This window comes from Podarcis gaigeae, assembly GCF_964106915.1.
Source record: "Podarcis gaigeae genome assembly, chromosome: 10".
Classification (NCBI taxonomy): domain Eukaryota; kingdom Metazoa; phylum Chordata; class Lepidosauria; order Squamata; family Lacertidae; genus Podarcis; species Podarcis gaigeae.
Window position 1 is genome coordinate 74,193,992 of NC_139686.1, and position 27,282 is coordinate 74,221,273.

General features: G+C 42.0%; 2 protein-coding genes across 4 annotated transcripts in view; one reads left to right on the top strand and one right to left on the bottom strand.

Moving 5' to 3' along the window:
* SEPHS1 (selenophosphate synthetase 1) lies at positions 1-26,237 on the top strand. 3 transcript variants are annotated; one of them, XM_083701609.1, is made up of 9 exons: positions 1-183; positions 2,896-3,164; positions 9,430-9,533; positions 10,777-10,884; positions 14,678-14,832; positions 16,587-16,677; positions 18,270-18,369; positions 19,838-20,050; positions 24,959-26,237. In XM_083701609.1, exons 2-9 carry the CDS (start codon positions 2,972-2,974, stop codon positions 25,171-25,173), a joined length of 1,179 nt encoding a protein of 392 aa, XP_083557735.1. In that variant the 5' UTR covers positions 1-183; positions 2,896-2,971; the 3' UTR covers positions 25,174-26,237. The 3 variants fall into 3 exon arrangements, with proteins under 3 accessions (XP_083557735.1, XP_083557733.1, XP_083557734.1); XM_083701607.1 differs by having other exon boundaries at positions 82-304; XM_083701608.1 differs by lacking the exon at positions 1-183 and adding an exon at positions 581-1,370.
* Positions 1-27,282, bottom strand: part of PRPF18 (pre-mRNA processing factor 18) — a 131,692-nt gene that overhangs the window by 101,399 nt on the left and 3,011 nt on the right. The gene's annotated exons all lie outside the window — the stretch shown is intronic.

Here is a 27,282-nt window from a genome sequence, read left to right on the forward strand (position 1 = left end):
GCGGCCCCGGCTGCTCGCCCCTCCCTCCCTCCGGGTCCCTGGCGGGCGGGGCCGGAGCGGCCGTTGAAGGAGCCGAGAGGAAACGCGGGAAAGGGGGTGGCTTAACCCTCTCGCTGCCGCGGCGGAGTCGTCTGCCCTGCCAGAGAGCGAGCGAGCGCGCGAGCCGGGCCGGCCAGACGCCCGGTGCATTGTGGGACTGGCTGGCTGGGCTGGGGGGCGAGGCGGCGGCGGCGGCGGCGGCGGCGGAGGGGAGTCCCGTTCGCGGGCGGCGGGCGAGCGGGCGAGGAGCAGCCGGGGAGACGCGGTAAGAGGGCGGCCTGGGCGGGCTTAAAGGGGAACGCGGCCCTGCCCTCAGCCGCCGCCAAGCTGTAGGGGCAGCTGCGCAGGAAGGAGAGGCCGCTCCGCCGGCCGGAGGGGCGCGGCGGCGGCCGAGGCGGAGAGGGCCGGGCGGGCGGGCCGCGGCGGCGGCTGGCTTGGGGCCGCTGTGGGCCAGAGCGGAGTCTGCGGCGGAGGCGGGGATGTGCGCGAGGGCGGCGAAGGGGTTAATCTTTCCACCCGCCGACATTTTTCCCTGAGAGGAGAAAGAGGGGGCCGCGTGGAGCCCCAGTCGCCTCCCTTCCCTTGGGAGAAGCCCCCCGGCGCCCCCTGCCTTCGCTTCCCGCCGCGCCTTCCCCGCCTCCGAAATGCCTTTAAAGCCACCCGCGAAAGGGTTAAGGCTCCTCTTCCTCGAGGCGCGCGCCCGACGCCCGCCCCCCTCCTCTTCTTCCAACTGCCCCCCCTCGAGGCGCGGCGCATGGCGGGGGGGGGCCTTCCCGCCGAGGGGCCGCTTCGGGCGGAGAGGGAGGCGGGAACCGGCCCGTCGCCGGGGGGGGGGGCAGAGTGGCCCTCTGGACTCCCGGGCCAGGCATGGTTGCCAGCCCTTTCCGCACGTGGCCGGGTTCCCTTCCGGATAGGCGTGTCGGCCTACAATGCCTGATGTCCCCGCGCAGAATCTCGGAAGGGGGGAGAGTCGCCCGGCGGGGCAGGAGTCTCTCGCTCAACGTGGGGCTTGAACCCACGGCCCTCAGACTGAGCTGTGCTCGTTTGCCAAAGGTTAAATTCTCGGAGCAGTGTTGGTTTTTGAACTCATGGAAACTGGGTCTTTTCCGGTGCAACTGCGGTCAGACTTCATGCAGCTCTTTAATTCTAACTCGTGTGTTCTCAAAGTTACAAAACAAACTTGCAAGACATTGTTCTAAAGTGGATAAAGTATGGTGTTGTGAACACTGTAGTTGTTTGGGACAGCGCTGCAGTCTTCTTTCCTCATTTCAGAAAACGGAAAAAAAAACGTTCAGTCAAGATACAGAATGTTGCAGCTTTTAATTATATAGGTAGCTGCATTAAGTACTCCCGACTCTTTGTATGACTTATAAGGCTTAGTTTTCCATGGGGAAAATAGGTGTCTGTCATTCAAACAATGGATGGGTGGAGAGCTCCCTATGCCTTCTCCCCAGCATTGTTGGACTCCCAACAACTCCCAACTAGCGTGGCCAGGGATTGTGGAAGTTTGTTGTCCACCAACATCTGGAGGGCCACAGGCTCCCCAGCCCTGCTTCAGGAGATTGACACCTGTTTGGGGGAACAGAATGAGGAGAAAGCTACTGTTTTGTGTGTTAAAGTTCAATTGTTAATAGGAAATGTAGAGGAATCCGTAACTTTTTACTGCCTATTAAATACCGTCGGCACAGTTCCCACTGAAACTGATTTGTTGATGTTACTGTTTCAGTTTCGTAGTGTCATGGGTGCTTAACTTTGCTTGGACTGTGTTTCAGACATAATGAACTCAGCTACATTAGGAAAGAAAAAATGTTTTATATGCATTATAACACTATGACACTGTGGAGTCCCATCTTTCACTAGCAGACTTTCCCTTTATGAAGTTTACAGCAGGTTTAACGGAATCACTTTTTTGATGTGTCTAGATCCAGCCAATGTTTATCTCCTCCACTGCATACCACACAAATGTCCCATTTTTTTCTGGGTGACCCAAAGAGCGCAGAATCAAAATATGTGTTTCTTTTTGTTTCATGCTCTTGGTTCCACACCTTCGCTGGCCACCACTTGCCACACACATACGAGGTGGGCCACAGCTTCTGGAAGAATGGCGCCACTTCTGGAAGTATTGTCACTGTGGCCCTTCTCTGTGTGGCAGCAGGTGGACGCTTAGGCAGCAGTGGGGAGAGTGAGCAGGCAGCAGCAGCAGAATGGTGTGTGGGAATGTCCCAATTTCTTCTTGGGAAATGTTGGAGCGTATGCACCTAAGGGTGGAGCAAAGTGGGACATCTTGGGCTGCTTACACAGGTCAATTTGCTATAAACATAGCCAACCTTTAAAGACCTGGTTTTCTGTAAGCCTGTAGCAAGATCACATATATGCTACTATTATGCACTGAATTCGGTCCAGTTGGCTCGGCACAGCACTTCCAAACTCATGTTTGGCATGTCATTAGAGACATAAATTGAATTCAACCATGGTAGATGTTCGCTTGCTACTTGTCAAAGTGACCTAAGGAGGGTGGGTAGTTTTAGATCCATCCCCTGCTACAGAACTTGCAAGAAAGTAATTGTGCAGGGGCTTTATATGCAAAAATGAATGTTGCCTATTTTTTAAAAAATGTCAAGAGCTGGTAGCCTTAGTGAAGGAGGCGTCTGTTCTTGCAATGTATGGTTGCAGCTCAGATTTTTAGATAGAAGGGAAAAGATAGAAAGAAAGAAAGAAAGAAAGATAGATAGATAGATAGATAGATGATAGATAGATAGATAGATAGATAGATAGATAGATAGATAGATAGAAAACTATTCTGCATAACAAGCTGAGAAAGTCTATATTGTATTAATACTTCTTTCTGCAAACTAGGATAATTACCACGAAAGCATACCAACAAATATCCTGAAGAAGAGAAAAAGCTTCTGGTACTTATTTTGTGAGAATCATGTCTGTCCGGGAGTCCTTTAACCCAGAAAGTTATGAACTTGACAAGAGCTTTCGGCTAACAAGATTCACTGAACTTAAAGGCACTGGCTGTAAAGTGCCTCAGGACATTTTACAGAAATTGCTTGAATCTCTACAAGAAAATCACTTCCAGGAAGATGAACAGTTTTTGGGAGCTGTTATGCCTAGATTGGGTAAGTATTGTACTGTGTGTGTGTGTGTGTACGTATTATTTCACCAACAACAAGGTTGGTTATTTCACCAATCAAAAATGTTTGGTCAATTCTGACCAGTCAGATATTAGTTAATGGTGTATTTATTTACTGCATCTGTATAGTCACCCCATCACAGTTGCCCCATGACAAATTTTCTGGGCTGCTCCCAATGCAAAACAACAGCAGCAACATTAAAATACAGTACAAAAGAATGAAAATTATAACACATTAATTAAAAAACAGAAACACAAGTAAAACTTGAAGCAGAGATGCTCAAACTGTGAAATACAAGTTGTTTAAAGGGTTTTTACATTTATTCTTATTCTTTAAGTTTTGTATATAACTTCCCTTAGAGGTATGTGAGTGAAGGCAGAGCATAATTTTAAAAATAAAATCAAGATTATTACTGATTCTTATGCTGTAACTCCAGAATAATTATGGTGGTGTGCCATTTATTTATTTAAAAAATCTTTATTGAAAGTTCAAAAAGTACATAAATATGTGCACCAGACATGGTGAGAGACACAAACAAGAAAGAGAAACAACCTGTGTAGAAGGGAAAACAAAGGGGAGAAGGGGGACCCAAAACTATATACAGTGGTACCTCGGTTTCCGAACATCTCCATTGACGAATATTTCGGGAACTCGAATGCTGTAAACCCGGAAGTAAATGCTTTGGTTTTCAAACTCGTCTCAGAAGTTGAACCGGAAATGTGGCTTCCATATTGAGTTTTCCAATTTAAGGCTCCTGTTTTGAGTTTTCGAATGTTTTGGAACTCATATGGTCTTCCAGAATGGATTATGTTTGAAAACCGAGGTACCACTGTATTTTACCTAGGTTGTTATTGTACTTCCCCAGATCTTAACCTATTACAGTACAGTGGTACCTCTGGTTACGTACTTAATTCGTTCTGGAGGTCTGTTCTTAACCTGAAACTTTAGCTAATGGGGCCTCCTGCTGCCGCTGCGCCACCGGAGCATGATTTCTGTTCTCATCCTGAAGCAAAGTTCTTAACCTGAAGCACTATTTCTGGGTTAGTGGAGTCTGTAACCTGAAGCGTTTCAGGGCTGTCCTCCTGTGCTGCTTCAGACATGTGGTTTGTACATTTTTCTTGGTACATTTATGAACATTTAAGTAGGACCTTAAAATTCTTATTACAGTGGCAAGTCTGCGTTTATATGTTGCGAGTTTGTATAAGTCTTCAATCCACTCGTAGAAGGGAGCCACATTTCCCCGCCATCAGTCTTTTTCTGTGGTAAGGGCATGGAGAGTCCACTCAAATAGTCCTTTTGTAAGGTTCCATGTGCTGGGTATATAATTCAATAGGATATTTTGCTCTGTTAATGTAAGATTGTTCCATACATTTCTGTTGATGGTTTGTTACCTTCTGCTAAAAACCTTTCAATGTAGGACAGTGAAAAAACATCTGTTTTAGAGAAGCATTATCCCTATTGCATCTCTAACAGCCCTTCTTTTAAACAAACGTAATGGGCTCCAGTATATTCTAAATATTAATTTTTGTTGTGTGAGCCTCAATTTAAGATCCAGAGACACCCTTGTTATACCAGTTAAAACAGTTTCCCACTGTGTGGTTGAAATGGATATCTCTAATTCTTTATTCCAACCCTCCCTCAATACCTGTATATCAAAATGGTTTGCTGATAACAAATATTTATATATGTTGATGGCTGTTTTTGTTGTTGTGTAAGAATTAATCAGCTGCTTCAATATTTCTGGGGTCTCTGAGGCTGTAAAAGCTCCTGGTCTGTAGATGGTGGTTAGCAAGTCTGGAGATATTGCCAGTGAGAATTTGTAAGTAATCTGTATTTGTCTCTTAAGATGGAATATGTATAAAATTCATTCTCTTCGTTTATCAACTGGTCTAACGTTAATGTACCCAAATTCATCCACCTCTTCCACATGACCATTTCTTTCTTGATTTTTAAAGACTGGTTTCCCCACAAAGTCGACAAATGTGTTGTGCCATAATTACAAGCCTCAGACTACTACTACAGCTCCAGGATGAAAGGAGGGGGGTTGGCGACTTATCAGCTTGGCTCAGCATTTCTGAGGTGCTCAGAGTGCTATGGAACTACATGGCCAAAACAAGTCCTAGCCCCATTTTGCAGCTCAGATCTAGAGAGGGCCCTGTGACTTGTGTTTCATGCTTCACTTCCATGTGGTATGATCCCCTTCTACAGCTCCTCATAATGCTTCTAAGTTGGTGAAAAAAGGATGGTAGCCTACAAAAACAAAAATGTGTGTTTTTTCTGCCAAAGAGTACGTTTTATATTCTTTTTAATCTTTGGTTCCTGAGTATTTCACTTTTTAATTTTCAGAACATGGTCATATTATGTGATAAATTTCAGAATGGGAGCACCAACATTTTCATTGACTAAGATTTAAGTATACATACAAAAGCAAATTTGGAAAGCTAATGATTTGAATCAACAAATATCACCATTGTCCTTTGGGTTAACTGGACTATAGTCATAACCCTATCTGAGTGATGCTGAAAGGAGGGCCTACAAATAGTTCCACGTTGTACCAAGCCTGTACTATTCTTTCCTACTTCGCTGGTATACTTACTACTGCTACCACACAGAGTGCTTAGAGGCCAGTTGTTGTTGTTATTTATTAAATTTTTATAACACACTTCATCTGTAGATCTCAGGGTTGTTCACAGCATAAAATATAATATTTTGTGTTTTTACACAAAATACATAATAAAAACAAAGCAAACCCCTTACCCCACCCCCTTCCAAATAGGTTTGGGGGGCATTCAATACTTTACATGGCTGGATCACTCAGGGATTCCAAGCCTTGCTTCTTACTAAGAAAACGCCTCATGTTTGAGTTCTTTGAGAGTGTCAACAGGTATGTGGATAAGAGTGATCCAGTAATCTATATACTTGAATGTATGAAAAGCTATTGATAAAAGCCTTTGTTGAGGGAATTTAAATAAATTTGGCACAATGGGATTAGAGGGCCGGCATCTTACGAATTTGTAACTGGCTAAAAAAGAGAAAGTAGACCACAGGAATGAATATAGTTTTCACAAGGGGGGCACATAACTTGGTTCCCCAAGGATCTATATTGAAACTGATTCTTTTTCGCGTGTTCATAAATGATCTGGTGTTAAGCATGAGCAGTGAGGTGACCAAGGATAGACGAAATCAAAAGAGTGTCTCCAAATTGGGTGAAGGAGCAGCAAAATGGCAAATGCAGTTCAGTAAAAATAACTGTAAAGTCTTCACATTGGAACAAAAACTCCTAAATTTACATGCACACTGATGGGATATGAACTGGTAGTAACCAATCAGGAAAGAGATATTTGTATTGAGGTGGACAGCTCACTGAAAACCCTGACATAAAAATAGAATTTGGGGACATTCGGTGAAACTGATCTTTAGGAGATTCAGGATAGAAGATACTTTACACAGTGCACAATTAATTTATGAAATTTGATGCTGCAAGATGTGATGATTACTAGAATAGTTAACTCTGAAAGGGGATAAGATAAACTCATGATTTTTAGTCATGGGTTATATAGCAATATATTAAAAAATTAAAAAATTGTCTAGTAGCACCTTAGAGACCAACTAAGTTTGTTTTTGGTATGAGTTTTCATGTGCATGCACACTTCTTCATAGTATCTGAAGAAGTGTGCAGGCACTCGAAAGCTCATACCAAGAGCAAACTTAGTTGGTCTCTAAGGTGCTACTGGACAATTTTTAATTTTATTTTATTTATGCTGCATCAGACCAACACGGCTACCTACCTGAATCTATAGCAATATATTGCTGTTTTTTAAATCATGATTTTCCAAAATCAAGCCTATATTGCATACCTTGGATTCCAAAGTATTGTACTTGTACATTACATTTTTGACATGAAGAAGAGTAATAAGAACCTGTTAACCCTCCCTAAACATGTCAGGTAATCAACACAGACATATTGTTGTTTGCTTGTCTGTTGTTTTACTTTTTTTGGTATCATATATTTCTTTTTCCAGTTCATAGGTAATGTTAGAAGGACATCCATAGCCGTCCATGTGTGGCTGGTGGATTATTTGGATGGTCATGGTTTATGTGCTGAATAAAGGAAAACCAAGTACAGTGGAACCTCAGGTTACATACCGTACTCCTTAAGAACGCTTCAGTTAACGAGCTCCGTTAGCCCGGACGTAGATGCTCCTGCTTGCAAACTTTGCAAGCAGAAGTCACACGGCAGCCGCGGGAGGCCCCATTAGCAAAAGTGTGCCTCATGTTAAGAACGGTTTCGGGTTAAGAAGGGACCTCCGGAACGCATTAAGTTCGTAACTGGAGGTACCACTATATTCCTAAGGATTATGTTGCTTAATCTCAGTTTCAACAGCAGGAGAGAGTTATTACCTTCATGCTTGTGGGTTTTCTTCGGACGCCTGATTTCACTGTTGCAGAAGCAGAATGCTTGGCTTGATGCACTTTGTTCTGTTACTCTGCTGCAAGCAGGGCATGATGAGGCAAGCCCAAGAGTGGCACTGGCCAGAAAAAAATAGCATAGTTGTTCACAAATTTCCCTCCTAGCTATGGACTGGAATGGCCATCTGTCATTAGTAGAGATTCCTGCATTGCAGGGAGTCAGACTTGATTACCCTGGGGACCCTTCCAACTCCTACAGTTCTATGTTTCTATGACCTGGGTGAGGAGTCAGGCATATCTTTGTGCCACTGCTCTTTTGGTCTACAAAGAGAGTTAAGCTGGGAGTGTGTGGCACCAGGTTTAACTTTTTCCAAGTACCCCATTGATGGTGTAGGTACAGCAGAACCTGATTTGTGCGTGGCATTGTGCATTTCTGTGAAATTTTATAGAAATTTTGATTTTCAACAAATTATAAATACAGTATAACAAAAACTACCCTGTTTTCCTTCTTCCCAGAACAGATGATCAGTCTTATCAAATCCTGCCATAAACTTGTTTGTGAGCCCAGTGGATGGCAATCTGAAAATACTCTTTTGCTCAGAACACTGCAAAAGTATCTCTAAGCTTTAAAAAAGATCAAGGGGAAAATGGAACATAGGGGTTAGAAAGAGGTCCCAAGTCCTGGTATCATTTGGTCTTTAAAGCTGAGAGATGTATGGAAAACCTTTCTGAACAGTGCAGGAGACTTGGTCTACTACCTCCCATTTTCTTTGCTTCAAAGTGGTCTTCTTATAAAACTATTTGCTAATCAAGGGTCTAATAAATGCATATTGAGAGTGCTTTATCTTGGAGGTCATGGGGGAATCTATAAGGTCTGTGGGAGATTCACCCTAAATTATATGGTTGAAGCCAAGGAAGTACCAGAGCACCCATGTCATTTGTTCCTGACTACAAGTTCAACTACAAGTTTCTATGAAAGCTCTTAATGTCTAAATTCAAATGGCCAATCTCATGCAGCGCACATTGCTCTCTCGCTCTCTCCCTCCCTTCCTTTGTTGTATAGATGGCAGCTTTTCTTCTACCAGGTTCTTATCTGTCAGAGAAGGCCGCTGTATTTTTGCAAGAGAGATGGTAAAAAGCTCTTAGGGTCTGCAGCAATTGGATGGTCAGGCAGTTTTCATAAGGCTGCACACCACAGGAGGAGACTGAACCTCATGAATGGCTGCTGGCTAATGTGCAGATCCTCTATCATTATTTTGTCCTAATCAGCTTGTGTGTCTGTCAGTTGTTTTCTGTAGGCAGACATGTTTTAAAGCAGAGTTCAGCAACCTAAGGCCCATGGGCTGGTTCTAGCCCATGAGCTTCCTGGAACCGGCCCACGGCTGTTCTGTGGATCGGCATGGGGATTCTGTGCTTTTTCCCCCGCAGCACCATTTTTTTTCTCGCCACGGTGACTGACTTCCGGGTCGGAAGCGTGCTGGAAATAGCGTATGCACACGGGCACTCCTCCACCCCAGAAGTGCACTGGAAATAGCTTGAGCGCACGCACGGGCGTGCATGCTCCGGCCCACCCGAGAGGTCCGCCAGTGAGTGGACTGGACCGGCCTCAAAAAACATTGCTGACCCCTGTTTTAAAGACTAGGGTTGTCAGGCTGATGTTTAATGAGGAGAAACAGACTGATGTATCTCCCCAAACCTCACTAGCTGTTGCTTCCTTTTGAATTTCATTGGTGTGTAAGGAGTCTTTGGGTGAGTGGGGTGGGCAAGGATAGAATATACTTTGAGAAATCCAAGGAAATGACTTTTATTAATTGGTAATTAACTGCCACTGTCTTTACAGGAATTGGAATGGACACTTGTGTTATTCCTTTAAGACATGGAGGCCTATCTTTGGTCCAGACAACAGATTACATTTATCCTATTGTGGATGATCCTTATATGATGGTGAGTTGCCTAAACATATGTATGGAGCGGGGGAAAGGTGCCTGTTAGCTACCTAAATTGTGATTGGCGAGCATTGTTTTGGGCAGTTCTAGACTTTCTCTGTTGTGATTGGACAGTTGACCTGCCAGTTTTGTGAAGGTTTTCTCCTGTTAGAGGCAGAGCTCTAGATCTGAGCTTTGTACTCCAGTTGTCTTGGGATACTTTGAATCAGAACTGTACTGTATTAGGATCACTCTTGGACTCTTAACTAAATACCTGCTCTCCATGAAATTTATTGCCCAAGGTACTCCAACCTACTGTATTGATACAAACACATTCAGAATAGCAAGTATGAAGTCTGCAACTGGGTGCTGCAATCCAAAGAATCAGTGTATACATATGGAATATAACTGCAGGTACAATCACAAGCGTGTATGGTGTTTGTGCTACAGCTGTTCCTATTACTGAAAAGACAACTTGCTTTTTAATTGAATATCATTTAAATGAATATCATTATATCTTGCTGATAATGGAAACTGCTGGATGCTGACATCAAATGAAACTCCAGCTGTATGTGCAGTTATGTGTCACACATGCCTGTTGTTTCTTTATATTGCAGACAAGGTTTCATGTGTTCTGTTCTGCTTTGTGGGGGCTAGGTTTTTTGCAGATGTGTGTAGCTTGAAAATTACCGGTAACAAGCAATTTGTGTCCAGCTATGCCTGGGACAATTTAAAAGTCCTGGTTTGTGAGCAATTTCCATATTCTTTTAAAAGGGAGGAGGAGGGGACCACTGGCCACTTTCACTTAACTCTGATACATTGACAATTTGCCACTTCAGCCTAACTCTGAAATGTTGACACTGGTTAAATATCTTCCAGAGCTGTCTGCTGTGTCTCTTAAAGGAAGAAATAGATAATCATTCACCAATGCAATATTAAAATGTTTATTAAAACAAAGGAATTCTAATTGTAGCAGACCTGACTGCAAATGTATATTTCTGCCTGGAGGTGGTGCCACATATATTACAGAATTCTGAACATTATTGGCAATGCAGTACACTAGAAGCATGTTTTAATATAGTTGTAAAAAAAATGTTCCCTTTGAAACAGAGTATAAAAATCTTTAGTTCATTATCTCTGTCTTTCCATTGCTGAAAAGTTTGGGAGAAGGATGTATCTTTTTCCCCTATCTTATTTTGTAAAGCAGCACATGAATTGATTATGCTTTGTAAATTCAATAATTTTTTTTGGTGTGTTTTTAGGGACGTATAGCCTGTGCCAATGTTCTTAGTGATCTTTATGCTATGGGAGTCACTGAGTGTGACAACATGTTGATGCTGCTTGGAATAAGTAATAAAATGACAGATAGGGTAAGTACTGTAAATACTGCTATAGGAATGCTAACATATTGCCTTGTGTCCCTGAAAATGAACACCAGCTTTCATAGAGAACAATGCAACCTTTATTCCAAGCATCCACAAGGGAATCCCATGTTTGTTGTTGAACATCTATCAGTTATCCTAGGATAACAAAAACATTTTTCCCCAGCTTCCGTTATGATTCATGCTCAAAGAAAAAAGAAAGAATTACATTTATATACCACCTTTTCCTCCAAGGAGTTCAAGGCGGGACACACGGTTCTCCCTTTCCCATTTTAAAATAGTTGTAAAAAGTTTCGGTCCTGGAGGTGTTCTTGAATATGATTAGAGGGGACCGGTCGGTGGAAGGAATTCAGGTCGGAGCGAAACAGTACAAACTCAAAGCTTTTGCAGATGACCTGGTTTTGACCATACAGGAGCCAGAATCTAGTACGAAAAGGGTATTACAATTGATTCAGGAGTTTGGTCGGGTGGCGGGATTTAAACGTAACAAGCAGAAAACTAAGGTATTGGAAAAAAAATTGACACCTTCAGAATCAGAAAGGTTTCAGAAAGAGACAGAGTTAAACGTGGTTAAAAAAGTAAGATACCTAGGGGTAAACATAACAGCTAAGAATCTGAGTCTATTTAAGGATAACTATGAAAAGTGTTGGTCAGAAATTAAAAGGGATTTAGAAGGTTGGTCAAGATTGAAACTTTCCTTGTCGGGCCGAATTGCTGCTATAAAGATGAATGTATTGCCAAAAATGCTGTTTTTGTTCCAGACTTTAGAGATTGTGGATAAAATGGAGTGTTTTGGGAGGTGGCAAAGAGACATTTCCAAATTTGTCTGGCAGGGCAAAAAGCCCAGAATTAAGTTTAAGATATTAAAGGTAAAGGTACCCCTGCCCGTACGGGCCAGTCTTGCCAGACTCTGGGGTTGTGCGCCCATCTCACTCAAGAGGCCAGGGGCCAGCGCTGTCCGAAGACACTTCCGGGTCATGTGGCCAGTGTGACATCGCTGCTCTGGCGAGCCAGAGCTGCACACGGAAACGCCGTTTACCTTCCCGCTAGAAAGCGGTCCCTATTTATCTACTTGCACCCGAGGGTGCTTTCGAACTGCTAGGTTGGCAGGCGCTGGGACCGAGCAACGGGAGCGCACCCCGCCGCGGGGATTCGAACCGCCGACCTTTCGATCGGCAAGCCCTAGGCGCTGAGGCTTTTACCCACAGCGCCACCCGCGTCCCCGTTATTAACTGATATTAACTGATGCTAAAGAAAGAGGGGGCTTTGCCCTGCCAGACTTAAAGTTGTATTATGAATCAGCAGCTTTCTGCTGGTTGAAAGATTGGCTGCTTCTTGAAAACACTGATGTTTTGGATCTGGAAGGTTTTAACAATGCTTATGGATGGCATGCATATTTGTGGTATGACAAGGTTAAAAGTCACAAGGCTTTCAAGAACCTTATTGTCAGGAAAGCAGTGTTCAATGTCTGGACAAAATATAAAGACTTATTGGAAAACAAGACCCCAAGGTGGTTATCACCAATGGAAGCTAAGGCCCGGAAATGACTCAATATGGAGGCCAAATGGCCGAAATATTGGGAAATATTAGAAAAAGATGGAGATAATTGGAGGTTGCAGAGTTTGGAGAAACTAAAAGATAAAGTGCGAGATTGGTTACATTATGCTCAGATCAAAGAGGTTTTTAAGTTGGATAAAAAGATAGGATTCCAGGTGGAAAAATCAAAATTGGAAACGGAATTGCTAGAACCTAAGACTAAGGTACTTTCAAGAATGTATAATTTGCTGTTAAAATGGAATACACAAGATGAAACGGTCAAATCGGCTATGATAAAATGGGCACAGGACATTGGGTACAATATCATGTTTGCTGACTGGGAAAGGTTATGGACCACCGGTCTGAAATTCATGGCATGTAATGCCTTGAAAGAAAATATTATGAAAATGATATATAGGTGGTACATGACTCCAGTCAAGCTCGCAAAAATATACCATTTGTCTGATAATAAATGTTGGAAATGTAAAGAAACTGAAGGAACGTTCTTTCACCTCTGGTGGACCTGCCCTAGAGTCAAGGCTTTCTGGGAAATGATATATAATGAGTTGAAAAAGGTATTTAAGTATACCTTCCCTAAGAAACCAGAGGCCTTTCTTTTAGGCATCGTCGGCCAGAGGGTGTTAAAGAAGGACCGAACATTTTTTATGTATGCAACAACAGCAGCAAGGATACTTGTCGTCAAGCACTGGAAAACCCAAGATTTGCCCACACTGGAAGAATGGCAGATGCAACTGATAGACTATATGGAGCTAGCAGAAATGACTGGCAGAATCCGAGACCTGGGAGAAGAGGCAGTGGAGGAGGACTGGAAGAAATTCAAGGACTATTTACAAAAATATTGTAAATTGTATGAGTGTTAAGAAAGATGCAAGATTATAAATAATATGGCACCATTAAGTTAGTCGAAAGGAATATGAAGATAAGTGAAAATATAAGAAAAGATAAATTTTGGATAAATATTATGCTAAAATTAAGCTTTTAAGCTTTGGATAAAATTATCTAAAATTAGGGACACAATATTGGAAAATTATAAAATAAGAATTGAAACAAGGTGATAAATTGCTGGGTAAAGTTTGATAAACTTGGAACGCAGGAACGAGAGACGCGAGGAAGTCCAAAGAAGTGAAGAAAATATGGCTATTGTAAAGTTATATGTTATTATGTTTGTTTTTTCTATTGTATTAAGAAAATCTTTAATAAATATCTTATAAAAATAAAAAATAAAAAAAATAGTTGTAAAAAGAGTAAGCAAGCCTAGGGGAGATCAGAGGTTGGCTGAGTGTTGTGTGAACTGGGCCAGTCTGCAATTACCAGGGCCAGGTGAGACCAGACTATTTTTGTAGTCAGACTAAAACATGCACACAGGCTTTTGCGGTTTATACCACTATTGGGGTACAGCAAGGTGCTTTAAGGTAGTTGGAATGTTTTTTCTCACACAACACTTTGGTGAGTACATAATATCAAGCAATATATAATTTCTGTTTAATCTGGAACTCACAAATATGGGATATCTACTTGCCCAATCTTTGTTTTGCATTTTCATCTCATTATTGAATGGCACAATGTGTGGGAGGGGTGCTTTTTTGCTTGGCATGACTTGTACCATGCAGAGAAGTGTTCTGCTTTTCACAATGTACATTTGTATTGTTTTGTGTTCCCCTGTACATACCTTGCTGTATGCTTTTTATTAAAAGTTTTGGATTCAGTGGTACAGAGATGGGCTTCAGTCGAGTGGGGGCTTCCAGAAACAAGAGGAGGCGGAGCTCTTTTTTTTTGGTCATTTCCCCATATTCCCCTATACCACCTCCCAAGCTGTCCTGAAAGGTCAAGCAGCTCCCAAGTGCAAACATTTTAGGGGTGGGGTAGAATGAGGGGAAAGAGAAAAGTTGCAGAAATCTCTTCCCCTCTCCATTAATGGCAGTTGAAAGCACCCACTTTCACGAGTAGAGTACTCACATCTCTACATCCAACCCGTTTAAGCATAGGTTTTGAATCCAAGAAATTGTTCTTAATTGTACATGTACTTTAAGTTTTTGGAAAATGTGTCTCAAAGACTTTAAAAAAAACTGTGAAACATTCTGCTCTGTTTTTGGTTTGACCAGTAGCACCTATGGATGGTTTGTAAGTTAAAAATGGATTCAGCATGTACTGGTTTGCACCTCCAGACTGGATTTTTTTTCATTGATTATAGAGTTTTTCTGCTTGTGTTGTTTCTGATCTCTAGGAAAGGGACAAAGTAATGCCTCTAATTATCCAAGGTTTCAAAGATGCCGCAGAAGAGGCAGGAACATCAGTGACTGGTGGTCAGACAGTATTAAACCCTTGGGTTGTTTTAGGAGGAGTGGCCACAACAGTCTGCCAGCCTAATGAGTTTATAATGTGAGTAGAAGCATTTAATCCTATGCAAAAGGAGTTGTAAAATATTAAAAGGGGTGGGTACTGTTAAAATTCTGGATATTTCCTTTCTGTAATGTTATCTGTAAGAAAATTGATGATATTTTGGCCTTTGGGTTCTTGGATATTAATCATACATGTCTAACTGCAGAATCCTATAAATATTTTCTTGGACATAAGTCTTGCTGTGTTCAGTGAGGCTTACTCTCTAGTAAGTGTGTTTAGAATGGCAGCCTCAGAAACCTTTAAAATGAGTTACCCTTTTCATTTGGAGAAGCATGTATCAAGAATGAAAGTTAAGCTTCTGTTCTTCAAAGAACTCTGGTGTCACGTTCTAGATTAGAATGTTAATTGAATGTGACCACTACCAATTTTTTTAAAGGTCCTTGAATAACATGTATAAACATACCCAGGAAATCATATTAATATTCAGCATACAGTGGAACCTTGGGTTGTGAACGTGATCCATGCGGGAGGCACTTTCGCAACTCGCAGCGCCATGTCTGCACATGTGTGTCACCCAATTTGGCACTTATGCGCGAGCGCCGAAACCCGGAAGTAACACATTCCAGTACTTCTGGGTTCAGCGCGTCCGTAACCTGAAAACGTGCAACCTGCAGCGATTGCAACCCGAGGTGTGACTGTACTGGCTACCTGTTACATTGTACCCTGCAATGTAGAATGAACATCCTTGGAGCACTATGTGGCTGTAAATCCTTCCATGATTGCAGTTGTTGGCTTTGAAGTCTGCTTACTTTGTTTCTCCTTGATACAATAACTTACACTTACACTGAAATCCTAAGCTTTTGAAGTAGGAGGAATGAGATTTCCTTCTACATACAGAACTGAGACCAGAATCCTGCTATGGAAGCTAGACATAAGATCTATTATAGGTAGCGTGAGTGAAACATGAATAAATGTCAAACGAATTATTTAAGCTACCTAAATAAGCACAGGGACGCAGGTGGCGCTGTGGGTTAAAGCCTCAGCGCCTAGGACTTGCCGATCGAAAGGTCGGCGGTTCAAATCCCTGCGGCGGGGTGCGCTCCCGCTGCTCGGTCCCAGCGCCTGCCAACCTAGCAGTTCGAAAGCATCTCCGGGTGCAAGTAGATAAATAGGGACCGCTTACCAGCGGGAAGGTAAACGGTGTTTCCGTGTGCGGCTCTGGCTCGCCAGATGCAGCTTTGTCACGCTGGCCACGTGACCCGGAAGTGTCTCCGGACAGCGCTGGCCCCTGGCCTCTTAAGTGAGATGGGCGCACAACCCCAGAGTCTGTCAAGACTGGCCCGTACGGGCAGGGGTACCTTTACCTTTACCTTTTTAAATAAGCACATTTCATGGGATTTCAAAAAGTAATTTTGTTATTTAAAAATAAAATCTTTTGACCTTTTCTTTTACTTTGTGATTATATTCTTTTTTTAAAAAAAAAAAAAACCACACACGCACCAAAGGTCTAGTATCTGACTGATTCACAGTATAGTTCCGAAGATGTTGTTTTTTCATTGGTTACCTGTAGTATCTTTCCATAGCCTTCTGTAGCTGGACAGAGGGCTACTGTTACTCAGTTTGAGATGCAAAGTTCAGAAAATTGTCCTCTGGCATTTCACTTCTCATAGTCCTCAGTTTTAGAGTAAGCTCTTTTGGTGGTTGAGCATTGTTGTATATATTCTGTGGAATGCTGACTGGGAAATAGTCACATCATATGTGTCTTTTTACATATATGGGTGTCTTGTTTGCAGGCCAGACAATGCAGTGCCAGGAGACGTGCTTGTGTTAACTAAACCCTTGGGAACGCAGGTTGCTGTGGCTGTCCACCAGTGGCTAGATATTGTAAGTAAATGCGTCTGAATGGGGTCGGAGTAAAGGATCAGAGAAATAATCTGTGTAGCTCTTTATCTGAGGCAGTTATCTTAACCTTGAAAATATACACCTGTTTAATCAGTATTTGAACCAGTGAATAGGCTTCAACCTATTTGCATAAACTGCTAGCAATTTGCTATTGAAATCTTTGAAACTGGGGTTTTGCTCTGCAAGTATAGATCAGTTAATTATCTAGAAATTTAAAAAAAAAATCTCTGAAATGCAGTTTTAGTGGTAGTATTGAAGCTTTTCATTGTAAAAGCACATCTCTATCTATTTTGATAATGTTCTTTTCATTGTGCTTGATGAATACTCAGATGGTGATGATGATTTTATGAATTTAAATTCATGCAAAGATTGCAGGGCAGTTCACAACATAAAAATACAAAATGAGAAGACAGAATACATAATAAACCAAAAAGAAACCAATAACCCCCTCCCACAAACACATTTAAAAGGCCATAGACTGTTCAATCAGTCAATGGTTTAAAGATACGTGATGAAGGCGCTAGGTGAGCTTTCCTGGGGTGACCGTTCCACAATGGGGAGCCACTGCAGAAAAGCCCCATTCTCATGTTGTTGCCTCTTGTGGAGGTTCCACACAAAGAAGGGCCTTAGATGGTAGTTGCAGGGTTAGTAAACCACTAGTAAACAGTATATGTTGACAGTTTTTTAAGAAAGGTAAAGTATAAATAAAAGCAAGTTGGGCTATCATGTATGTTACATGCAAAGGCCAGGAGTTTTCTTGGCACACTTCCTACCATCTTAGGATGAGGAGACATGAACAATTCAGGAGATTCCATAGTTTTTTGAATGTGGGATATTCCTTTTCAGATCTTGCAGTCCCATTTGAGTATTCAGGTACTCACAACCTAATTGAAAATGAATACAGATTGTGTAGAGACCCTTTGCTTTGAGGTGGATTGGGGCATTCATCAGACAGATTTACTGTCCTCTGCCCCACACTGTTAGGCAGACTTGAAATGCTTCTTGATTCATTGTTGCACCTGGTTTCCCAGGTTGCATCCGTAATTAAGTGTGAGTTATGTGTGTAATTATGTGTGAATTATGTATTGTGTGTTCATATTTTTGACTTTAAGGCTGCAACCCTACACACTTACCTGATAGTAAGCCCCATTGAATACAGCAGAACTTTCTTCTAAGCTAATATACACACTAGACCATTATTGAGGATGGTAGAAAGCCAAGCAAACTGTAAAGAGTTCCAAAAGCAGCTCTTTAATGTGGGTGAATGGATAATATTATTTCAAATGCAGTTCAGTGAAAGTAAATGTAAAGTGATGCACATTGGGAGAAAAAATCCCATCTTCATCATCTCCACTAGCTTAGGTGACTTTAGAAAGCAATTTGCCTTGAGATATGTTTGGAAGGCAACAAATAAATGACAACAGTAATAATACTTGACTCCTGTTGGAAGCAAGATGCTGGACTATATAAGACCTTTAGTCTACTGCACTTTAAACAAAGTAATTGCATCACATGCAGAATTTATGTAGTTAAAACACAGATAGTTTGATCTTGTTTTTTCTTCAACATACTAGCCAGAAAAATGGAACAAAATCAAGTTGGTGGTTACACAAGAAGATGTGGAGCTAGCCTATCAAGAAGCAATGATGAATATGGCAAGACTCAACAGAACAGGTATGAGAATGGGGTATACATGCTCATGATGAAACTTTTTGGAGTTAAATACGGCTAAATAAGTCACTAAGAGGCAAACAGTTTTTGAAAAGCATGTACACTGTTTGTATTAGAGCTGGAAAAATATTAGTGTTGCAATAAATCAGAAATAAATCAGATTTCCAAAGCCCTCAGAATATAGAGGCCTTTGCAATATTCTGAAAATCAAAATGGAGGGTCTTGGCTTCCTTTTTAAAAGTAGGATCAGAGGACATCAGAACATTTTCTCTGCCTTTGATTGAAATGACAAGAATGGTTACTCTTGCTATCCTTGCCATGGCTTCATACCTAGTACTCCTTTTCTCTCTGGGCAGATGGTTTTTTAAATCAAATTTTGGTCGTAGAATTTCTGCATTCTTTGCAAATACAGTGGTACATCAGGTTACATACGCTTCAGGTTACAGACTCCGCTAACCCAGAAATATTTCTTCAGGTTAAGAACTTTGCTTCAATGCAATGCACTCTACATGGGGCTACCTTTGAAGGTGACTCAGAAACTACAACTAATCCAGAATGTGACAGCTAGACTGGTGACTGGGAACGGCCGTTGAGACCACATAACACTGGTCTTGAAGGACCTACATTGGCTCCCCGCACGTTTCGGAGCACAATTAAAAGTGTTGGTGCTGCCTTGAAAGCCCTAAATGGCCTCGCCCAGTATATCTGAAGGAGTGTCTCCATCCCCATCATTCTGCCCGGACACTGAGGTCCAGCGCCAAGGGCCTTCTGGCAGTTCCCTCACTGTGAGAAGCAAAGTTACAGGGAACCAGGCAGAGGGCCTTCTCGGTAGTGGCGCCTGCCCTGTGGAACGCCCTCCCATCAGATGTCAAAGCGATAAACAACTACCTGACATTCAGAAGACATCTGAAGGCAGCCCTGTTCAGGGAAGTTTTTAATGGGTGACATTTTAGTGTATTTTTGGTCTCTGTGGAAGCCGCCCAGCATGGCTGGGGAACAAATTATTATTATTATTAATGACTGATGTTTCAATGTATTTTTAGTCTCCTTCTGGAAGCAGCCTAGAGTGGCTGGGGAAACCCAGCTGGATGGACAGTGTAATAAATGATGGTGGTGATGATGATGATGCAACCTCATTTTTACTCTTTCTGCAACATTTCTGAGTATTTTAATAAAACCTAGTTCAGAACTACTGCTACTACTACTGGTACTATTTCAGTTCATTACCTGCCCTTCACTATGTGGTCCATGGGTGAATTACAACAGTTTCAAATTCAATATGGAAAACAGTTCATATAAATTACAGTCACAGGAACAGGGTGGGTCCTGAAACCACATCTCTTGTGTCAAAGTTCAGAGTAAAGTGATGGGTCTTGAAACTTCACAGTACATAACTTAAACTGGTTCACAAAGTGGTGGAAATGAAACTCCAGAATTCATCATAATGTTTTCTCCTGTTTTCCATTTCCAGCTGCAGGACTGATGCATACATTCAATGCACATGCAGCCACAGACATCACAGGCTTTGGAATCCTGGGGCATGCACAAAATTTAGCCAAGCAGCAGCGCAATGAGGTTTCTTTTGTTATACACAATCTTCCTGTTCTTGCCAAAATGGCTGCAGTCAGCAAGGCGTGTGGCAACATGTTTGGCCTTATGCATGGGACGTGTCCTGAGACTTCAGGTAAATCTCCCTTTTTAAAATAAGTTTTTTCTCCTAAGAATGTCATAACATACAATATCTATAGCAGGAAATTTAATATGAATCTGTGTCAGCAGTGTCTTGGCCAGGCAAATGCTTACTTCATGTGACTGGGCAAATTTCCAAACTTTGTGCACTGCATTTTTAACAATATTTGAATCATTTCATGGAGAGCAGGATGCATATTGCTGAGATTTATCTTTATAGAATTAAATGGCATTTGTATATTTGTATATTTGTGAAGTGCAGCCTGCATTACAGTTGGGACTGGGAATCAATTCTAGGTAGGTTGCAGTGCGTGAGATGTTGCATTTCTGCAATTGCAAATAGCCTTCCGTGAGACAAGTAAAAAGGAAGGCTTGCCATATTGACTGGAGAAAGCAGTAAGAACTTATTTGGGCAGACCAGTAAATTTAAGTAAATATTATGAACACTTCCTACATTGAAGGATGCACCACACATTCAAAAAGCAAATTATAAAGATGTCAACTCTTTTGCTAGCATGTAGCTTTCAAGAAACTCCCTTGGTTAGTCTAATGGACTAATAGCTAGAGAAGGCCAGTTAAGTGTTTGACCTTGCTAATTCTCTTGGGCTACATAAGATACCATTGATCATGGCATCCTTCTGGAGAGGTTGGTTGGGTTGGTAGTAGGAGGCTTGGCTTTTGGTGGTTCTCTTCTTTGGGGCACTGATTCAGAAGGTGGCCTACCTGAGGGATTACTACTTTGCCCGATAACCTTTATGTTGAGGTGTTCCACTATATTATCATCATCATCAATTGCTTTCCGTGAGGCATCCTGAAGAGGTTTACAATATCATAACCTATATATAAAACATTTTTTAAAAATAAGAAGTTTAAAACAGCAGCAGCACATATGTAAAATTAATTCAAAACGAAGACAAAGATTCTGGATGGCTTGTTGAAAGAGGAATGTTTTCCCCTGTTGTTGAAAGACAATGGACAAGGTGCCTGTCTGATATGCAGTATGAGGGAGTTCCAAAGAGACTTTAAGTAAAGATAAAGGTAACCCTGACTGTTAGGTCCAGTCGCAAACGACTCTGGGGTTGTGGCACTCATCTCGCTCTATAGGCTGAGGGAGCCGGCGTTCGTCCACAGACAGTTTTTCCGGGTCATGTGGCCAGCATGACTAAGCCACTTCTGGCGAACCAGAACAGCACACGGAAAAGCCGTTTACCTTCCCGCTGGAGCGGTACCTATTTATCTACTTGCAATTTGACGTGCTTTCGAACTGCTAGGTGGGCAGGAGAAGGGACCGAGCAACGGGAGCTCACCCCCAACCTTCTGATCAGCAAGCCCTAGGCTCTGTGGTTTAGATCACAGCGCCACCCGCGTCCTATAAAGAGACTTTAGTGCTACACTTACGGTATGATTCTGACAGTGTGTGGAATAGTTCACCTGATAAAATGGTGTCTGCAAGATACCCTGTCCTGCATAGTTGGGTATATAGGGAGAAAGACAGGATCCTGATCCCAGGCTTTTTAGGGTACACCAAGTCAAATCATTTTCTTATGATCAATGACCACTATCAAGACAGACACCAATTATAAAATATCGCCATCCTAATATGCAGCTGCTGAAAAACTGCATTAGCTGCTGCTTTGCTACTAATTACTGGTAATGTACACCAATACCAGCAATCAGTAGCAAACCAGCAACAAGTGCCATTCTTTCAGCGGCATATTAGGATGGTAATATTCTGCCTCATGGAGCTGTCCAGCTCTTGCATTTTGCACCAGCTTGCAGCTTCTGGGTAGCCTTGAGCAGTCGCACACAGTGCATTGCAGTCATCCAAACTTGTCTCCTCTGCCTCTTGCCACGTGCACAAAAATGCTGAGAGAAGTCACCTGGGAATTTAGAGTGGGTGCCATGAATACGGTGATTACACTCAGCGCTCTCTCTCTCTCTCCTCTGTGGGTTGAGGTAGCGGAAGTGCAGAACCATTTTCCAGAACGCAGGCCAATAAACTGAATCAAACTCCTGACAAATGAGGTTCTATCACTACTTTAGTTGCTCAAGGACATGATGTTCAGTCTGCTCTAGACTGAGTTACACTCTCCCAAAGGATCGTGTTTGCAGTTTAGCGATACTGTTGTGCCAGAGGTGCCAGATACTTGGCCTGCGAGGCTGTTTTCTTCAAGGCCTGCCCACCTGCCATCATATGTGACATCAGGTGGAGCCTTGGGCACAGTGGGGCACTCCTGGTCATGCACTGGCAAGTGAAAGCAGCTTTGGCTCTATTTCCCATAAGCTGATGGGCAATAGAGCCGAGACATGCTAGATCGGGTGTGGGAGCAGCTTCCCTGTGGAGAACAGCCCTGCATGCCGCATGGATGGTGCTTGGAAGTCCTGACTTCAGACCACAAAATGCCCAGTCCCCCAAGGCTTAATTCTGCAGCAAAGAACCGTTGAGAAGAGCACGCCTGGCAGTACTGGGCAGCACAAGATGGCGTTACCCCGTTGGCATACAAACACTGCATTTTGCACAAGCATTGCTTAAAGGACTTCTTCCAGAGGTCAGTAGATGGTGCTCTTTTCCCAGGGAGCCCAATTAGCCACTGCTGCTGTGTGTCTTTAGTGCAAGTTCTAGTCTGGAATAGTCTCCCAATGTCCACAGCATCGTGGCTCTAGACCAGGTGTGTGTTTTGCAAATTACACAGAAGGGCAAGAAAGCAGTATTATGTAGGGAGAAAAAAAATCTTAATGGAGTAACATTTCTGAGTATGCACTCTTAAGGGTTGGTTTCTCATGTTGGCCTGGTTCCCATGGTCACATTAAACATCCTTAAAGTAACGCTAATGTGAACACGATTGTGAACAAGCAGCGTGCTGGTGCACACTGCCAAAATTGTGCTTCACTGTTCCCCTGCTGCTGTTGCGCTTCCAGGAAAGAAGCCATACTCAGGCTTGTTGTGCGGGCTGAACATGGGCTCCTGGTTTCTTTCCTCGTCAGGCTGGGCCGCTCAGACAACACCACAAGCCAGACTTGCCTTCTTGGCAGCCGGGGAGAAGCAAAGTGGCCAGAATTTCAGCAGTCTGCAAAGGTACACTGGGCATTCACATTAAACCATAGTTTATTTTAAGTATGGTTTGATGTAACATAATTCACACATCAGAGTAAGTTAATAAAGGGTAGCATGCACAATTAGGTACTATTTGTGTACATATTCATCAATATTAAACTTAGCCGTTTTCCTGGAGTTCTTTTAGCTCATGCTTTGTACGTCTCTCTGTAGTGTGTAAATAACCTGCACAAATTAGCCTCCATTTTCCATGTTCAAAAGCAGCCAAGTTACTCAGATTAGGTTTTATTCAGAGACAGACTCCCAGCTTTGTAGTTCACATTTGAAAAGTTGGTACAAAAAACTGCAGTCTACTTTTGAAACACTGGCTAAGGAACTTTCTGAAGATCCTTTTGGAAACCGCATTGGATACCAGTTTGATACCATCAACCTTCTGGAGCGCCTGTCTGAGTTGGGGTGGGTGGCATCACTTTGCGGTGGTTGCAGTCCTACTTGGATAGACATTGCTGGATGGGTGGTGCTTGGGGAGTGCCCTTCAATGTTGGGTTCCTCAGGGTTGGATTTTATTCCCGATGCTGTTTAACAGCTACATGAATCTGCTCAGTGGGCTTATCTGGAGCTTGAGGGCGTTGTCAGCAATGCCCTTATGGCACACAGCTCTACTCCTTTACATCTGCACACAGTGAATGGCTTGACTGTTGTTATGCTTCAGTAGTAGACTGGATTGTGGTTCTCTCCTCTCCATTTTCCTGGAATGGTGGGGGCAGAAGGCTAGGAAGGTGACCAAATAAAATATGATTACATGCTTGCAGTACATGTAGGCAAGAAAACCTGCATGTGGATGAATCCCCACGGAAAGCCTCCTTGTGGAATTTTTAAGGCTTGCTCTGTCTCCAAGCACCATATTTGTTGTCTTTATTTTCTTCACCAAAGAAGTTCATGCTAAGTCTTGGTAGGAAGGGTGCTGATAAATATAAATAATTGTTAGTTCAAAAGCTTTTGCTGACTGATAACCATGTATTATATAGCAATGTCTGTTTATTTGGCATGCTACTCACTCCAAAGAAGCTGTTTTTCATTCTGGAGTTAATGATACAGTATAAGGACCAGCATCTTTTGATGCCATTGTGTGTCCTTTATTCATTTATGTATTTTTAAAAATACATAATATCACTGGTGGATATATATAACTATGTCTGATGAGAACTTGGTTGAAAAACTGTTACAGGAGTTCTCAAATGGTTTGCATGGTTGTTGTTAGTCGTTTAGTCGTGTCCGACTCTTCATGAGCCCCTGGACCAGAGCACGCCAGGCAATCCTGTCTTCCACTGCCTCCCGTTTGGTCAAACGCATGCTGGTAGCTTCGAGAACACTGTCCAACCATCTCGTCCTCTGTTGTCCCCTTCTCCTTGTACCCTCAATCTTTCCGAGCATGAGGGTCTTTTCCAGGGAGTCGAGTCTTCTCATGAGGTGGCCAAAGTTTGCATGGTGAGCCTCCCCAAATAAAAATAAGATAAAATGCTGAGCTTCTCCTAGCTTGATGCAGAGAAAAATTGCTGGTGGCTTAGGTCTGTTAGAAGGAATACTGAAATAAAAGGAAACAATCCGAATTACATGGAAGAGTGTTTAAAGATCCACAAGACATAGATTGAGGGAAGCAAAATCTCATGGAAAATGCAAGCCTATTCAATTGTACCTTAGCATCATCAGTCAACAAGGATGCCCAAACCTTGTAGCTGAAATAACTTTTACCAACTTCCATTTTTAGAATGGTGGGATTTAGATTGGAGTAATTGAGAAGGTTTGTAGTGACTTCTGATCTGAACTGTCAACTCTTCTTCCTTTCAGGAGGACTCCTTATTTGTTTACCACGTGAACAGGCAGCACGTTTCTGTGCTGAAATCAAGTCTCCGAAATATGGTGAAGGTCACCAAGCATGGATTATTGGGATTGTAGAAAAGGGCAACCGCACTGCCAGGATTATAGACAAACCTCGAATCATTGAGGTAGCACCACAAGTGGCTACTCAGAACGTGAACCCAACGCCTGGAGCAACTTCTTAATCTAGATGGAAAAGCTTTTTTTAAAAATAGATCTATTCCTTTATCATTTTACAGCCTAAAGAACTGTAAAAAGAGAAAAAGAAACACGTTGTGTCTGCAAATCTGGTGGCCTTAGGTCAGTTTGAGTGGATGCGTTTAATAAAATAAAACCCATTGCCTTTTTTCCTGTTACATTAACTGAAGATGCACCTAATCTTGAGGCAGCTTCTGAGTTGAGAATTATATTGTTATCCAATACTGTTGATTCATTTTGAATCTTTAGACACTTATCTCTCGCCGCATAGGCTCTTTTTTTAAAAGGGTGCTTTCACGTAGCACAGACATTACCAATAGTGGTGTCAAATAGCAGTTTATGTCCTTTTTCACTATGTGTATATTTATCATTAGGTCTAATTTCAGATGCCTTGAATGAAATTCCAGGAAGGCAATAAATTTGATAAAGTGATGCACAGTGCTTTTATCCATTAGCCAAGAGGGTTGCATGTCTACAGTCAATCTTTGATTTGTAAAAGTCTTATCCGTGAGCATCTAAAACCCTGGACATTGCTTGGTAATACATTCTGCTAAAAACAAGCAAGTGCTGACTTTGCATGGAAGCACTTCAGAGTTGAAGGGAAAAAATAATTTTCTTCTTTGTAGATCAGACAATATTTACTTGTATTATCAATAATTGTTTCTTTTATTGATAGCATAAATGATGATGCTCAGTTTTGCAATGTGATTGGGTGTGCTATAGAGCAACAAGGTATTGCCAGCCAAACAGGTTATTGTATAATCATTTACAATTCACTATATGATTAACTACACAAATAATTTTTAAATATAACCAATTTAAAAAACTGTTTTGTGGATGGTAGTGTTTAATACATTTTATATTTTGTATAGTGATTATTATAAATCTTTTTTGTTTTCTTAAATCAGCTGTCTAGTATAATGCCTAGTATTTTTGTTCTCTGCTCAAAATTCATTTTTGTGCACGCTTTTGTGATGTGTTTAATATCTGCATTGCCAACATTTCAGCCTGAACTTAAGCTTATTATTTGAATAAATATTTAATTTTTTTATTGCTCTTGTACAAATGGATGACTTTTTTAATTTTATGCCTAAGCTTATTGTGGGTGAAAGGTGGCAAGTAGGCTACTATGCCATTTAGAATTATGGTATGGACATTTTATAATCCATGAGAAATGAAAGCAGTTATATCCAATGGCTATTTTGGGGTTAAATTACTTGTAAAAGTGCAATCCTATACTCGTTTACCTGGGAGCTCCAGTGAGCTCAATGGGACTTACTGTATATTCAGAAATAGACATGCATTGGATTATAAATTCTAGAATGCAGCATCTAAGGGGGCTATTTCTTTTCAAGAGAATGAATGTGGAAGCCATAGGGCCGCGAGTTGGCTAAATTACATCCTGCCATTATAAAGAGGGAGGGTGGACAGTGAGTTCTATAGCTTGTGGTTGGAAAAATGAACTGATTTCAAAGGAGAGATAAGCCTGAGGGTGATTTGTGCCTATGTGAAAATGCATGTGAGTGTGGTTTATCCCACTCACTACTGGCATGCAGCTCTTGTGCAAAGACAGGTAAGTAACCAATGTTTTAAAAATATTCTATATTAAATATCATATACAGAACAGCTAAAAGAAAAGCCACAAAATGGTGTTGGAAAGTATTTCCTAAGACCCAAGTCCCAGTGGAGGCTTTAATTTTATTGTTTTCCCTGTACTCTAGCACCCTCCCCCCATCATACAGTTGCATGATTTTTATTTCCAAGATAGCCTATCCAAAGGTCACTCATGTATTGCAGCTGGCTTTAGTGAATTAGGTTGCAAAGGTCCTAGTTTGTTAGCCACATCAGCTTCTCATAAAAACATTTGCAAAATGCAAAACTTAATTCTGCTCCCCTTTCCTAACCACAGCCACCAAAGTGTTACAGTACTTACCGTATTTTTCCTTCTATAACACGCAGATTTTTTCTTCTAAAAAGGAAGGGGAAATGTCTGTGCGTGTTATAGAGCGAATGTGTGGTCCCTGGAGCCGAAAAATCATGCAAAAATCAAATCGCAGCGCTGCACGGAGAAGCGAAACCTGAAAAGAGGAAGCGGC

What these genes read in the sequence shown, in the direction of transcription:
- SEPHS1 (XM_083701609.1), top strand. Translation starts at nt 2,972, where the DNA reads ATGTCTGTCCGGGAGTCCTTTAACCCAGAAAGTTATGAACTTGACAAG. An exon ending in AGCTGTTATGCCTAGATTGG is followed by an intron (nt 3,165 to 9,429) that starts GTAAGTATTGTA and finishes CTGTCTTTACAG; the next exon opens with GAATTGGAATGGACACTTGT. An exon ending in TGGATGATCCTTATATGATG is followed by an intron (nt 9,534 to 10,776) that starts GTGAGTTGCCTA and finishes GTGTGTTTTTAG; the next exon opens with GGACGTATAGCCTGTGCCAA.